Genomic DNA, 16,910 nt, shown 5'->3' on the forward strand with positions numbered 1-16,910 from the left:
TTAACATTGAAGGGATTCCCGACCACAAGCTAGATGCCATCACCTGATGAAGTCCTTGAAGATGATGTAGAGTTTCGTCTTGAGGAAGATGACTCAGACAATGACGTTTACGATGATCGATGATGGCGACGAGTCCGAAGCAGAAAGCCAGGTCACTCAGTAAACTATGATGACGTCAAATTAACCAAGAGAATTAAGCGCAGGAAGCCTCGCCGTCATGATCTAGAATTATAATTTTTAATTTCCGGTTTGTTGCGTTCCGGTTAGTACGTTCACGATGTTAAGTTTTGATTTTGTTCCTAAAATTGAAATTAATTTGATTTATAATGAGGCTTCAAAATTTAATTAAAAATTAGTAAAATTAAAAAGGTATATCGATTAACGCTGCTGTGGCTCATTTCGAAACTTTTTTTAATTCCGCTCATAAGCCCCCTCCCTTTATAAGTGCTAGCCCACCTAAAACCTCTTAAGGAGTTGTATAAGCCCAGGGCTTATAACCGGAATTTTATGGTACCTATCGTTTATTATTTAACCCATATTAAAACTGAAACATTTTAACTGTATTTTATAAAAGCAATAGACCCATACGATAGTTTGTAAATCACGAGCCGGCGAGTGGTTCACAAGCTTTCCACGAGTTCCCAAACTCTCAAGGGGTTAATACGGTGGCCCACAATGCGGCAAAAGGAAGAACCTCACCACCAAAAGAAAGAACCTCACGGCAAAAGGAAGAACCTAACGGCAAAAAGGAAAAGACTCACAGCCAAAGAAAAAACCTCACGGCAAAAAGAGTAAGACTCACGGCAAAAGAAAAAACCTCACAACAAAAAGAAAAAGACCCACAACAAAAGAAAAAACCTCACGGCAAAAGAAAAAACCTCACAGCAAAAACAAAAAGACTCACAACAAAAGAAAATACCTCACGGCAAAAAGATAAAGACTTATGGCTAAAACAAAAGACTCACAGCAAAAGAAAAAGACTCACAGCAAAAGAAATAACCTCACGGCAAACGAAAAAGACTCACAGCAAAATTCTTTTTCCTTTGCCGTGAGTCTTTTCCTTTTTGCCCTGAGGTTCTTCTTTTTGCCATGAGTCTTTTTCTTTTGCCGCGAGGTTATTTCTTTTGCCGTGACAGTTGTGGGCCACCACCAAAGGTTAACCCTTAGCCGTGAAACGGCCAAAAAAGTCTAGTCGTTAGGCGTAAAAAATTGACAAATTTTAACCATTAGTTGTTCATAAAAATTAACCGCAAAAAATGTCTGGTTACCACACTGTAGGATCGACTAATGGCTTCCTGGCTCACAACGCGCACACCTGGTACCAGTAGGAACGAGTTCAGGCCCTGCATGTAAAGCCTTAATATTTTTAGATATCTGATTTCCCTGTATTTTCCTAATTTGAAAATCAATTCATTCTTCTCTTGTCGTTGTAAACAAATTTCAATTGTGTACCGAAAGAAAACCATGTTTACTTCAATTTTTGTTGGCTTCACTCTGTGATTGATCAAGAAAGCTTCCGCCACTTTTTCAACCAATCAGACTCAAGACTAAAACCAAATGCCATTTGGTCACGCGTTTTCCCATGCTTCGAGCGGTTTGCTGGTTTCAACCATGAATTTTCATTTTTTCACGTGATTATTCCATTGTTCTGATTGGCTGTCGTGATTACTTTGGTTTGTTTTCACGTCAATGAAACGAATGCACTCTTTCACCATTATTTGCCCTGCTTAGTGAGCCTGTATGAACAACTGAGAACATGAGCTGTGTTCTGGGTTAAGCTATCGCATTTTAATCATGATAATATCACCGACATCTTGCTGTGTTAACAACTTGGTAGTAACCAAACAAACAACTGGACCGGCTCAAGCAAAGAGACGCAATTGTTAGCCAAGAATTCAAGTCAAGAACAACGATAAGACAATTTAGCGTCAACCCCAAACCATCTCACTCTGGCTACACAACTTTCTCTGCAACATAACGCCGTCACTTCGCATACTAAGGTGGTTGCATTTCTGGTTGGCATGGTAGGTTTGTGTTCTACCATCTAAGGTTCTCAAGGCTGATATACACGATAGTTCAAGAAGCTTGTGGCTTGATTTAGCTGATCAATTGTTTGGAGACTGGCGTTTTGTTTCCTCTGTTTGCGCATTGCTAGACAGTTGGACTCGTTAAAATAGGAAAGACACTTGGGAAGTCGTTTTGATTTGCATTTTCTGGGTGGTCACGACCCATTTTAAAAAGTTCAACTCGTCACAAATAGCTCAACTGAAATCTAACACAATGTAATCTTCTAAATTCCTTTTGAATTATGAGCAATCAAAGGCTTAGAAACGTACAAAAGCTACAAGATTATGAGGGTTGAACGATACAAACTCCGTGTTGACCAATAATGAAACAACGTTCGCAACGGGTTTGACTGCCTATTCACGCATCTAGATTGAAACACACTTCCTGCTGTGGCCATTAAAAACATTGTGAATGAGCGAAACTATAGGAGATTATCACAGAGGATTTTAAACTACCGTCTTGTGGTAGGAAAATCATCCAACTGAAATCGAGCAAAGCTTAATTGGCAGAAAAAGTAGTCGTAGCTTGAAGCCCTTTTGTCTGCGAACGTACCTTGAGCGCTAAATATCATGCGATTTCAAACTAACGAACGTTACACACTTGTAAGACAATTTCTCTGTCCAGGGTTGCCAAGGAAACGGGAGTTCAAGCCACCATGTGACAAGGTTAGTAAACGTATCAATATGCATGAAAGAACTTTGAAAGCGACACCGTGAAGACAACCGGTATTCGTGATGAATTTAACATGAAGTCAGCAAAGCGGGAAAAGGAGCAGAACATTCAATATTTGTGGCAAGATTGTCTGAAAGCAAACTTTCTTTTTCCCTCTCTAGAATTATAGCATTCCTACAGTGATTAACGAGAAAAGGTCTCGGGCGATGTCGCCAGGAAATTAGAACCAGAGACAGAAGACATTTGAAATACGCTGAGTTCTCGAGAATAATTAGTCGGTAAGTGATTTCCACCATAAGAGCCTAAATTGAACGCGACGCATCTCCTTTGAAGTCTGTCTTTCGTTTCATTGAAGCACTTCTTTAGAATTATTTCACGCCATTGCCATTGCATTTATGATTACAGCCAGGATTTCAGACTAGGACGACGATCTTCGCTTTGAATTTGAACATCACGTCAAATGCATTTACTATATTTGTTCTTTCTTAATTGGAATTTACTTAGGTTTCTTATCGTTTTGTATTTTATGGCTTCTTTCCTTTTAAGGGTATTAAGATTCTATGATTGACGCTAACTTGTGATTTTCGCCTTGGTTGGCAAACCACGTTTCTCACCAATGTCAGATGTTCAGTGATCTTTCGACTCGTAACTCATAGCTTGTTCTATTACTCCTATTGCAGGTAACATGAAGTTGTCTTCGTCTCTTCGAGTAATTCTTGGACTTATCTCTTTATCTCTCGTTTGCCAAGCTGAAGATGACTTTGACAAAGGTAAAATAACAATAGGATTATGTGAAAATCGGAAATTTATGCGAGAAAAGAGGAGAATGATAGCGATGTTTATACTAATTCACATTCACTGTATTTCATGTTTCATCTTGGTTTAAGCTTCGATTGTCTTAGCATTTTATTTCCATACGTGGCTGTTTAGATGTGTCTAAGAGGGATAAATATATGAGCCAACTCTGGGAATCCCACTGTGATACGAACAAATTCCGACATATTCTGATAGGATCTCCTTTATTATCTGAAGGAAATTTACTTAGACTGAGAGGGCTTCGGCGCCAAAATCTATTCTCTAAGAATTTACGGTTAAGAAGATTGATCTAAGGCCACCGTTTTCAAATCTGGAACTTAGCTATTAGTTTAAAATAATCGGGGCTTAATTATACACTCAATTTACCTGGATATTGAAATCAGAGTTACTTATTTCAAGAGTTCTATAATAATTGCCAAAATTTCTTTAAAGGATATACTTTTCTTACTGCTAAGCAGAATTATTGAGATTACACGATAATAAAGATAAGAGAACGTTTAATTTAAAAGTAGAAGAATCAGAATATAGAATTACGCTGGCTATCGGGCGCCTTTCAAAAGGCTCGTCAAATAGTTTATGTAACCTCAGCAAGTACAAGAATGTAGCACCTTGCAAGTAGAGAATGGTACCTGTGCGAGAAAAATTTAGGAAATGTGGGCAATTTCAAAACAAACTCTTCACTTAACGGTTAAACTGCTGAATAAATGGAAAAATAAATAGGCGCTTTATTCTTGTTCTTTCTTGTTTAAACAATTGCCCTAATTATGTTTATTAACTGTACGTTTTTCGCTCGCGAAACTTTCCCCGGATTGTCTATGACTAATTCAAGAGCTTTCATCTTCAGATTTCAAAGGACAGGAAAGTTGCAAAACACAAAAACGTAAACAAATTCTTGCTTGAGTTTAAGTTGATTAATTTGACTTAATTCAATTAATAAAAAAGTAAACTGGTCTTGGCCGTCCCTTTTTCGATTTCGTTGCAGGCGGAATCCTTTGCTAAGAGGTCCAAGAAATGACACCGAGTCGGCTCTTTCAGTCAAGACAACATAGAACTCGAACAAAATAGACCCAGTTAGACGACCGATGCCAATTTCATTTAATTAATCGTGACCATTTAAGTTTCATAGTCAAAAATTCAAAGCCAAAATTTTAATTCGTCAATTCAAAGTCACTCTTCTTATTATCATTATTTTTAAGACGATTGATTTTTTTGTGAACAGATGACATCTCGTCGGCCGAGCATCTTCTTCAAAAAATCGTTCCACTGGGCTCTATGCCTTCGATGCCAGACGGCTTCCCTTCCTTATCAGAGCTGAAAACAGACAAGTTTGAATACAGCACTAACAAAGGTAAAGTTACAGTTACTGCTGACCTGGAGGATCCCGTCAGCCTCCTTGGACAAGGAATGACTCTAAATGACGTGAAAATGACATTCAAGTATGACAAGAATAGACCAGAAGGGAAGTGGCAGTTCAACGCGGAAGGTAAGTCCCCATAAACTTTATGTTAAAAAAGAATGATGTATAATTTGAACAGATTAACTTATCAGATACGACAATGCACATATAATCATCATTATGTGGTTAAGTTGACTAAAAATTCCTAAATAATAAATTGAAAGCGATCCTCAGAATTACCAAAACATTGGTCCGACGATCAAATATATCGTGAAATAGTCGGTGGGCAGTTGTGACCCTTGATTGGTATTGAGCTTGCTCTTGTTTACCATAAAAAAACTATTTCCTCAAGATATAGTGGAACTGGGGTCTTTTAAATAGCCATAAAATCGCGAATGTGGTCCAATCTTTATAGCAATACCTATTTTGTAGCTATTTTTCATTGAAATTTAATTACTTGACGCTCATTCGCATCATTACGTTTTCCACGATTTTCCAGTCGCATTCATTCATCATTTCAAAATTGTAGATTCTGATTAACGAAACTTTCTTATCTTTTCCAAAGGCAAATGGAAACAAGGCAACATGACAGCAAAAGTGAAGATCGAAGAGTCCAAAATTGGTGATCATCACACCATGGTGGCAGCGGCAGACAGACTTAACGTGTACGATGTTGCATCCGAGCTCTCAGAGAAGAAAAGTGTTGAACATGCAGGAATGAACGTCGATACTCTAAAGGAACTCTTTCTAACAGACGTTGAGATGTACTCAGTTTTCAAAGGAAATGATGATTATGTATTCATGATTTCTGGAGACCCGCTTCTCTCTGACACCCATTCTACCGATTGCAAAGTGTTCATACATAAAACGCCCGGAAAGAAAAGTGTGTTTTCAGTCTTGCTAGAGTTCAAACACGATCTCCCTTCGCGAGCTCTCATAAAACTCGTCAGTGATGACCTATTCAAGATCCCGTTCATAAACCACCTTATCGCAAAAACGCGAGTTTTCCGAAAGAGCCGCACAAATTTTGGCTTTGTTGCTTCAACGGGAGACGTTGACAAGCTTCCACTAAAGTCGTTCGGTGATGGAATCCTAGCAGATGAATTACAAGCTCATATTTCTAAAGGATTGACCCTCCTGCTTCCATTCCGCCTCGGGAGCGAAGAGAGGAAGCCGGTCAAAGTCGCAGTAGTTGTTAACCCTCCTTTGGTGAAATTCATAACTTCTCGCCACGAACAGGTCAGCGTGGAACAGACCTTGAAAGCATTGTCACCCAGTTCGAGAATAAGGGTCCTACCTAATGGGTTTCCAGATCTATCCTCTGTGAACATCGATCACTTCAGTTACAATATTCACCAAGAAACCTTCACTGTACATGCAAAGTTATCTGACACTGTCGCCGTAATTCCCGGCCTTTTGAACGTATCTGAGACAGATGTGACGTTTCGCCATCGAGTTGGAGATGAATTCAACACGTGGTCGTTTGAGGGCCATGGGGTATCGGAGCTGGGAGGGGCAAAGGCAAATATTACCTTGAAAACAGAGGAAGAGACTAAAGTTGTTTTTATCACAGGAAAGGCAGAAAAGATGTCGGTGAAGTTACTCGCTCAGCAGTATGGACTTTCGTTTATACCAGATGCTGAAAGTGATGCCATCGTTCAAAACAGTCAAATGAGTGATTTCGACTTTATCCAACCAAGAATCAAATCGGCCACCTCAGATAAGCAAAAGAATCGTTACATTCACATTTCAGGTCTTGGAAATTTCCCTGGTGTTGACAAAGCTACGGAAGCTGAAGCAGTCGTTTATGAAGACAAAGGGAAACTTAAGACATCCGTCGGTTTTATATTTCCAAAGATACCCATGCCGTTTATAATCGAGGCTTTGACAGGATATGATGTGGATAAGTTGAAAAAATTGCTAAGGAACAGCTTCAACACGTCTCTGGTTCTCTCTTTAGATGATGACGATTCTTTATTCGAGAATCCAACACTATCTGGACTCTCTTTCGAACGCGGAATTTCCATGGTTGGTCTCTTCCGAATGCCTGGGGAGTGCCGCCATGACAAGATGTGTAAGGCGGCAAAAAGCATGCTCGAAAGCGATCAATGGTACCGGATCCAAGGTCTTGTGAAACGAGATGGATTCAATCTGGCTGGGATGGTAAATCGCAACTATGTTTTAGGTAATGGCCTTGTACTGCGAGACAACATGCTGCAACTCACTATCAACGATGATTCGTCCTTTAATGTGCAGTCTAAGTTAACATTTCCAAAAGAACAACTTTCCTTCGCTGGAAATATCAACTTTGACAACGGTAGTGTGGAGCTGTCCATGAAGAGCGAGGATGCTATTTACCGATCACACAACGGTGGATACTTGACATTCGATCAGCTATCCCTTAACACTGAAATAATGAATTCAGTTCCCTTGCAAAAGCTTCCGCTAACAGGAAGAATGACTCTTGGAAAGTCAGGCAGTGGACATGAAATAACGGCACCCTGTTCAATCTCTTATCAAGCAATGCAACCAGACTATAGCCGAGTAGAGTCCAAGCTATCTGAGGTCACAATGTATCACGTTGCAGAAGCTATGGGAATCAACGCAACTCTTCCCTTTCCACTTGCCTATGCACCCTTCGTGGGTGGTTTGGAAGTGATCTATGACCCAGCTATGAAAACCAAAACCAATCTCACCATGAGAGGAAAACTTCATATCTTTGATCGGCATTTTGACTCTGCGGTTGAGATGAATAACTCTGATCATATCCATCTGACGTCCTCTTACACTAAGTCTCCTTTCGTGTTGTCCGATGGCTTTATTGTGGTGCAAGAGAGCAAGGAAATATCTAAAAGTGGCCCGAGATTAGATGTCAGCATTGCTCCGTTTGATGTCAAGGTTAAACTTGTTGGATTTGCCAGAGTTCTTGGTACAGGATCTCCAACAGAAATAAAGATTTCTGACTCCGGTACAGAATTTCCTGTTCAGGGAAATCTATTTGACATTTCGTCGACTGGGTTGTACGTCTCATCTCCAGAAGTTTTGGGAAATTCTGAGGCGTCCTCATTTCAGGTGAAAGGGTAGTTAGACCATAGGTATACAATGAATAAATCAAATCAGATAAGTTCCAAAATTTGAAATGGCAAAGAGATTCGTGGAAAATAACTGCTTGATGACGATCTTTATTGGACATGGATTAGAGTAAACTGGCCAAGGAAAGGAAAAATGGAGAAAAAAATATAAGCAATGCCTTGAGCAGTGTAAATTAGTTGAACAAGGTAGATATAAGGCTCCTAGATACGCTATAAAACATTCTCTATTCCACATTTCCCATTTGAATAAAATCTAACGATGTTTTCAATAAATTTTTCCTTTCATCACTTGAACTGCAAACGATAGGCAAGTGAAATAACATACCTGGGATCATTGGTTTCATAGACTTTTTTCAGTTTGCGAAAACAATAGTCTCCCTAAATTGATCTCAGAAATTTTTTATTCTTTTGTAAAACGTATTTACTGTTTGAATATTTTAATCTCAGGCTTATGGATGTCTTCCTGGCATTCATGACAAGGTCCTCAGTGCAGTAGATACGTTGATCAAGGCAGCAGCCACAGAAGCAGATAACTTTATTCATCAAGCAACAGACAACCTTAAAGAAGCTAAGAACTACTACCGCAAGGCCACAAAGAACGAAGAATACTATAGACAAAAGCTGGACGAAGAGGAGAATATTCTGAATGAGAGAAACAGAGAAGTTTGGCTGGCAGAGCAGCGATACAACAGCAGCTGTAAATTGAACCAGTGCACGAAGAGTAAGTCGTAGGGCGAACTTTCTTTCAAACTTGAAGTGTTTTGTTCGGCTTGTTTTTGTTTCATTATGTTTTTGTTTTTTGTTTGTTCTTTTCTTTTCTGTGGAGGGGAAAATGTTTAAAATCTCCGATCATAATCAATGCACAAAGGATAGAAAAAGCATTAGCGAAAGTTTTTTCACTTCTCTTTGTCTGTATTTAGAGGAAGAGTTTCCTACCCTGCTAACGGAAGACTCGTGCCTCTTCCTCTCTTCAATGTTTTTTTTTCGAAATGCAGGCTGCATTGGTTGCCCTGATTGGAACAGATGTTGCACTCGTGATGTATTTGGTAGCTGTGTTGAGTGTCCATCCTGGAATAAATGTTGCTACAAGACAGGAGACCCCGTATGCGTTGCAAGCAACCACGGCTGTGATCACATAAGAAGGGTGGCTAGCGGTAACCTTGAGGATGCCAGAGTACGTATAAATGACTTGAAGCCTAAGATGCAATGTTTGATTCAAATATTTGTTTGAACCGTCTCCTTTTCTGTTTGCGATCAATTCAGCTCATGAATCATCGAACCTTATGAAATGTTGCCAATCTTTTTACTCTGCTCTTCGATTGACCGTTTTAATTACTTTGCGTACAAGAATTTAATTTTTGGCATTTTCACTTTTATCAAGAGGAAACAACAGTACTTACTCCCTTTTTCGTTTACCTCCACTCCTAGGACATCTACTTCGACCAGAAACGGCGAGTGAACAACGTAACTCAAAGTGTTTTCGACGCTGAATTTTCCAAAGGCAAAACAAAAGCAGTTTTGGACGCGGCTGGCAAGGCACTTTCGTTAATCGATCGGGATTCCACCATTGGTATCGAGGCATCAAAATCTATTAAACACGTTGGTCTAGAAAACGTGCTCAAAATACAAAGCATTTGTTTCCAGGCCCCTGTTGATTCCTTGGCAACCAGTTGCATTAATATGAGTGTGAATGCTAGTGTCATGGGCTCTGATGAGGTCAAGACGCTACCCTTTCACGCATGCCTCAACAAAGAGTTGGTTCCCCGGATGGCACGGTTCCTGGCAAACTACTTGTTTCCAGATATTGGAAGTTCTAAGCAAAAGCGGAGCCTGATAAATGAGGAGAAAAACTCTTTGCCTGAATCTGTCCGAGGGGAAGGGAAACTGACAACTTTCTTGAGACGTCGTGGATTAGTAAGGAGGACAAGAGATGCCGAAACAGCCGATGAACGTGAAAATATTGAGCCGTTCTGGGACCTTATTCAACAGCATGATCCCTTGAAGGAAGTGAAGAAGGGGGCACCTCCAAGTCACCCCAGCATGGGAAACCTGAAGAGAAAGTGGAAGATACCAGGTATTTTTGTATCACAGCACTTGATTATTGCTGCTGTCGTTGTTTTGTTTGCTTTTTTAGCTGTTATTTTTGATCAAGGTTATGTTGTAGCCAGGAATTTTTCAAAACTTTTTACATAATCTCCCTTTTATGGCTCAAGATCATGATGTTGTAAAGCTTTTCCGAGAGAAAGCCACTTGTAAGGTAAAACAGATCATCTGAGGAACCAGATTTGTTAACAGTATTCTTATAAAGTATAAATACTGACTTACAATGCCCGCGAACACAAAATAAAACAAACAAAACGAAACACTTCGCCCATTTTTTTTAGCTACAAAAACCGGGAAATGCAAGATTTACCATCAGTTGCTGGATATTTGTCGCGATATGATGAAGACAGTGAAGAAGATGTACGGCACTTACATGTACGAGCGATACCTTTTCGCAAAGGAGAAAGATCACTTCACACGAAAGCTGAAGAGGGTCACGAAACAGCTCGAGATTTCTGGTATGTTTTGGCGTAACTACTTTACAGTATGCAGGACGCGTGTCAAAGGAACTTTGTAATAGACCTCGCATCGGAGCGCGGAATCCGAAGGTCTGAGGTTCGATTTCTCATGGGGACTCAAAATTTTTTCCTTGTCCCATGCTCGTGACAAGACGAATGGACATCTTTCTCTATCAATTTAATGTTTCCTCTCATTGCTGCTGTTGTTCTGTCAAAAATCGTCGCCATCTCTATGCAGAACATTTAATTTGAACTCTTCTTTTATCATACTGCTCTCGAATTAGAAATCCATACTGCTTTATCTCATAATGCCTCTCTCTGCATTTGAATGATTCATTCGTTCTATACCATGTGCGGATTTGTAGTTGGCCTTGAATTATCTTAACCGTAAATGAAAGATGGAGGCCGAGTCTTTTTAAGGCGAGATTACAAGTAGATTATCTATCTTTTCCTTTTTCCAACAGCGAGGCAAGTTTCTGGTACTGAAGACCAAATGGAAAGAATCAAGAGGAGTCTAAACTTTGTTAGCGATGGTAAGAGAAGTATCTTCAGTATTTCAGTTATTACCATGCAATTGTTCGTTTCCAATGACTTTAAATTCAGAGCAAAAGTGTAATCTAACTTACATGTGCAGCTTAATTTGTTTCGTGACCCGCGTAATCGGTAGTTTTAATGAACTTCTTACATCATTTTGAAATCACTGGGGATCCTTGCAATCTGTTTGGCTCTCATTGTTGCGAATTATTCGCGAATCGCACAATTTTGGCTTTAAATCGCAAATTTTTCCCAGCCTATGAAAAACCATTGTTAAACACAATATCAAATATATTTCAAGGCTTGTTTAAAGTAACCAATCCAAATTACAGGAAAATGAAAGACAAATTTTGCAGTTGTTTACAAACCAGCTCAGCATTGGTTCAATAAAAAAAGTCCTGGATGTTTGTAACAAAGTGGTAATTTAACTTCATTTTGAGCAATTTTGGTCTGAAGTTATACTTGTGATTTCTAACCAAACTGGCGCTGCACGCTCGTTCGATTTTGAAATCACTCGTCGATTTCAGACCAAAATACACTCCACTCAGTTCAATTACTATTATTTATCAAAAACCCATACTGTAATGATTTACGCAATTAAATGTCTATCTCGAATAGAAACTGCCCTCAGTTAAACGTCGCAAACACAGACAAAAAAATTTCCAATAAACACTGCTCTCCATTTCCAAGAAGCTGCTCTTATCGAAAGAATACGACGTCTATTCGAGGCTTATAACGCAAACGAAAATAAATGCTAATAATAACAGGTACATCGCAAGTGGATGATCTACCCTATCCATGGAAATTTATAGTAAAATAGAGTGATTGTAACTAACGACATGCTTCTCTTTTACCTAATTTTTTTTAGACATAATTTACAGTAATCGTTACGAAGTTTAAAATTAACTCCGCCTATGAATAAATTTTTGCTTTTGAAGCACTGAAAATTATTTAAACGCCGAAGTTTTTGGTGGAGTAAATACGAAGATCGGGTTAAGTGATCGTGTTCCCAAATGAAACATGGGCATGGATCATGCCCATGTTTCCTTCCTGAAATATAAAAACCACTGCTTTTTTAAGTTCACATGGAGCGAGTTGAAATTAAGGGAAACGGTTTCCTCTTGTGTCTCAGGCGTTCAGAAATGGGAAAAGAAATGCGATGAAGCACTGAAGCATCAAGAAACAATCAGTGTCAAGGCCTGGGTTAAAGCCATGGACAGTAGAATAACTTCGCTTGGAGGGGAGGGTGTGGAGCGATTTCTAGGAAATCTGTTCCGTGCATTTGATGGACTGTTCGAGAGTTCATCTCTCCCTCCAAAGGCAGCTGGAAAAGCTGTGACGATCATGCAAAGAGTGCGGCAAATCAAAGCGGTATGTGACAGCCTTAAGAGCCCGTTTGAGCTATATGGTAGTTTGCCATGGAGAACGGTTTTCGTCTCCAACCTTCTGAGCGGTCTTTTGGGCCTCTATCCAGTCATATCATTAGAGACTTGTATTTACCTTTTTTTAAAGTAACCTCGAGAAAGCACATAATTTCATCCCCACCATAAAAATTATGTATATAGGCTTGCTCGTCCTATATTCCTGTATTCTCATGTTTGAGTCAGTCACAGTAGTAACAACGAATAGAGATATTTGTTGTTAGTCACTCTAAAGGGTTGCAAGGTTAACTTTTGTAACCTTTAATCTACATGATTGTTTTTTTCTCCTTTCGCAGGCGTTTAACCAGATCTTCATGAAAGACATCACACTTGGTCGTGCAAACTACCACGCCGACAGAGTGCTCTATGACATTGCAGAAATAGCCAACATCAAAATTTACTGTCATAAGAAGAAGAAATGAGCCCAAGGCTTTTGTTATTATCTGATGACTTTGTACAATATATTGACGGAGAGCTGGGCAGTAAAAAGCCGCCCCGCTTTCGTTCCCTATTTTACACGGGCTTTAATTCCATTTTCAATTGTTAAAAACGTTCATAAATAATCTTCAGAATGATTTTGAAAATCATCTCTGCTTGTGGTTTAACAAGGTTTGAGAAACGATCTCCAACTTTCTCCGGACTCTCCAAGTTTTGTCCTGTTCATCGCACGCTTAGTACTTAAATTCGGGAATACTTTTGTTAAAATGGATAGGCATTTTCATCCTTGTTGAAAGATATAGATCTATTCGCGTTCAATCAATAATTCTGCAATCTGAACGGTTATAGCTACACTATTCGTCATTAATTCCGTGATAGAAATTGGGTATGGTGCAACTGAAAATGTATCTGCACGAGAAGTGACCTATTTGTATCATTATTCATTTACAGCAGTGGCCTTTCTTGTTGATAAGTTTTGAACGACTGGTAGATTTATACTAAAAAAATTAGATTATTTGCTCTCGACTTCAACGCACGATATTTCATCCACAGCTATCACGCGGTAGGAATCTCGAAGTTCATGGTCCAATTGTTAGATAGAAACCGAAGGTTTCGTAGAAGAAAAGGATAGCTCAGAAAACCAACAAAGTAAGGGTCTAATACGTCAATTATGCCTTCATTTTGATCCAGCAAACTGTCAAGACGAGAGAGAAACAAGTCGCAGATGAGCTGTCGACTTAAGCGCGCCATTTACATTTGTTTACATAATATAAGATGTTTCGAGAAGACAAGTTTGATATGGTACAGCGTAAGAGCTGAACAAATTCCCAGAATACGAAACCGTTAGTTCGCATTTACCAGAAATACTTTTATCTGAAAAGCTACTCTTATCCCCAGAAATTTTTATTTGTTTCCTGATTACGCCAGATTTACAAAGGGTCAAAAGACTGATTGAATAAATAAATAAAAAAAACCTTAGCCACCTCTTTTTAACAAACTATTAATTTTAGTTAATTTATTTGAGCTCATTCAGTGAGGAGATGTTTGCCGCAATTTATCAAAGAAGTTCATTTGTACACTCTGGAATACCAAAATTATGACTTGGAATTTTTTTCTTGTTTCCGAGCTAAACTGAACCAATGGAGAAAGCTCTCATCTAATACATAGTTTCAGAAATGTCAGAGAAATAGAAATTTCAAATTTTGTAGAGAAAATATCGATGTACCTTAAACTTTCCAATGTTAAACAATAAAATTAGATGAATCTTGTAACTTCGGTGTACCTTTTAATTTCTCTATTATTGTATGCATCGACGTAAGAGTTAATAGACCGCACGATTTAATCAATGCAGGCGTCTCCCCGCTAAAATGAGCAATACCTAGATCAACCCTTTACAGCCTAACACCCTATACATATTTTCCATACTGTGCTCTATACTTTTCCTTAGAAGCTGAAAAGGATAATTTAAAAAAAAAACAAGAGCTTCTTAAGTTGGGGATCATTATTCTTTATTCTCAAGACCATAAGGTTTGATTCAGGCGTGATATCGTACATAGAAATTAGGTGCTAGTCACTCCTAAGAGTCAAAAGGTTGAGCACAGCAACTGCAAACGCCGAAAAGAAGTAAATTATAGTTTCGTTGCCTTTTCCTATGATCCCCACATAAGACACGAAGAGAAATTACAAGTTAATTTTTAACAATAAATGGAAACACGTTCTTTTTTTAAGGTATAAACGCATGAGACGAGGGGGAGGATAGTTAAATAATTGCAGAATGCCGTTTGGCCTAAAATTCATGTGTAACGTCTCTGATAACCTCTCTAACTGTCTAAGGAAAGCACCACCTCTGTCGTCTTCCCAGGGTCCCTCATGCTTGATGCTCGTCACCAGTCTATCGCAGCCACTAACAGTTTGCGAAGCGCCTTGGGAAAAGTTTTCGGTCATTCATAATAATGAAGCTTCGAAGAGAGAATAATATGACACATACAAGTTTCCTTTGCAGTGTAAAAGACAAAATATAACTTTCCAGTTTCCACGTTTCCAAGCAGTGAGGCTTATCACAGAAGAAGTTTATAAGAACTTAATTTGCTGATTAAGCTGTCTTCACAAAGACATTTAGAGAAAGAGGAAATTCTGAAGGGCTAAGAAAAAACTCCAGCTTGTTATGCTTCTGACAGTTTTCCTTTACTTTAGTTGATAGCACACAATTTTTCTTTTACAAACGCATATCAACAAAATGGCAACAGTTTAGAACATGTACCGCCACATTCAGAACACTGCAAATATTGATCGGATTCGAGCGGCCTTCGCTTTCGATTTTCTGTGTTGAACAAAGCAAATTTCAAAACCGAAAAAAAAGACATACACACGCACAAAATATGGACGTGTGTGAAATCATGTTTCGAGAGATATAACATCATTTGATGCTTGTGTTTAAGGATGTTGTTTAAACTCCTGCACGTTCAACCACCGCAATTTTGGTAGGCGGTGACGTTGTTGTTTTCTGCGGCCTTTGTGGAAGCAGATGTTAGCCAAATTGAAGTGTTTTCAAAGAATTACCGACATCAGTCTGACATAGTGAAAAATTGAAGGATTCCACAATAAAAAAAAAACAAACAAGTTAATAAATCTACAAGGGTGGGTGGTACATTCCGCGCATTCTAGACAAGCAGATATTTAATCAATGTGTCAACTGATCGAGCTCCTCTCAATCAAAACAAAAGAAAAGTGGTAAAAGTTTTGTTAAGGACATAATATTTCCAAACATCCGTCATGACTTCGATTTCCTTTGTTGTTGCTTTTGAGGTCTGAACAAAGAAAAAATCGTTAATAGATTTAAGAAATGTTTTGGATCTTTTCGATTCTTTCTATGGATTCTTCCAAGCCAAACAAAGCACTTTGTAAACAAAGCCCCTGTTTTTGTCATGGTGAAAAAAAAGATTTAACTGAAGTCTTGCTAATCAATCACAAATGGCTTAAGAAAAAGTCCTCAGTTGACATTGAAAATTACTGCGGTACTTACATCTGTTACGTCATGATGAGTGTGTATTTTTATGTATTGTTGTTGATATTGGCCCAATCCACGGCAAATTCTAAAGGAAAAAAAGGCAAAAAAAAAAACAACAACAAACAAACCGAAAATAAAAAAAAATCAAAATATTACATAGAACTTAAGCGCTTTTAAGCGCCCGTTTATTTAGTAAAGAGCTTCCGCAAAGAACAAAATTAATGACTTATAAATGAAAGAAGACGCAGAGAATTAAATTGGATACCAAACGCCAAGAAGTTTTGAGCCCCGTGCCCCGACTATGACGTCATGAGCTTCCGCTTGCGCGCATTTTTTTCTACTCAGTCTCACTGTATATATATTTCAAGATGTCTAAGTACACAACGATGAAAATATGTAGAAGATTAGAATGGATACCAAAATAAAACATGAAAAGTTGTGGCAAAATTTTGGAGTCCCGTGCCTCGACAGTGACGTCATGAGCTCTCTCTTTCCTACTCTCACCGCAAATATATTTAAGAATGTTTTAGGTACATAAAGGTGAAAAATGTGCGGGTTGCGCTCTGGCATTTGTAAACTTAACGCATTTAGATTCGGTAAAACTGCTTTAAAGGAAGGGTTAAAACCAGAGGCCAATAACATATTTCACAGAGGCTTGGCCGACATGGTCGAAGAGCAATAATGAATGAATAAACAAAGTAAGTTTCTAAAGAAACTGTGGCGCTGTGTTGGTGGAGGAGTATAACAAGATAATTTGGTTTCATCAGTGTAGTTGGTAATGGAAATTGGCCACCGTAAGGAGTTTCAAAGCTGATGTTTCGAGCGGCCCTTCCTCAGAAAGTTACGTTATCGAGATATTAGAACATCTATTTATTTATTGACTTAATGAGCCCTCGGTCAGCCGTG

At 38.7% G+C, this 16,910-nt stretch overlaps 1 protein-coding gene across 1 annotated transcript; it reads left to right on the forward strand.

The window, feature by feature from the left end:
• Positions 1–2,756: 2,756 nt before the first annotated feature.
• On the forward strand, positions 2,757–14,268 carry LOC113667905 (uncharacterized). Its single transcript, XM_089199172.1, has 11 exons — positions 2,757–3,017; positions 3,420–3,509; positions 4,775–5,038; positions 5,517–8,023; positions 8,491–8,764; positions 9,039–9,217; positions 9,472–10,117; positions 10,428–10,604; positions 11,069–11,137; positions 12,271–12,509; positions 12,856–14,268. Exons 2-11 carry the CDS (start codon positions 3,425–3,427, stop codon positions 12,979–12,981), a joined length of 4,566 nt encoding a protein of 1,521 aa, XP_089055298.1. The 5' UTR covers positions 2,757–3,017; positions 3,420–3,424; the 3' UTR covers positions 12,982–14,268.
• Positions 14,269–16,910: the final 2,642 nt, after the last annotated feature.

The sequence above is a fragment of the Pocillopora damicornis genome, chromosome 3 (assembly GCF_964200805.1).
Source record: "Pocillopora damicornis chromosome 3, jaPocDami1.2, whole genome shotgun sequence".
NCBI classification, from domain to species: domain Eukaryota; kingdom Metazoa; phylum Cnidaria; class Anthozoa; order Scleractinia; family Pocilloporidae; genus Pocillopora; species Pocillopora damicornis.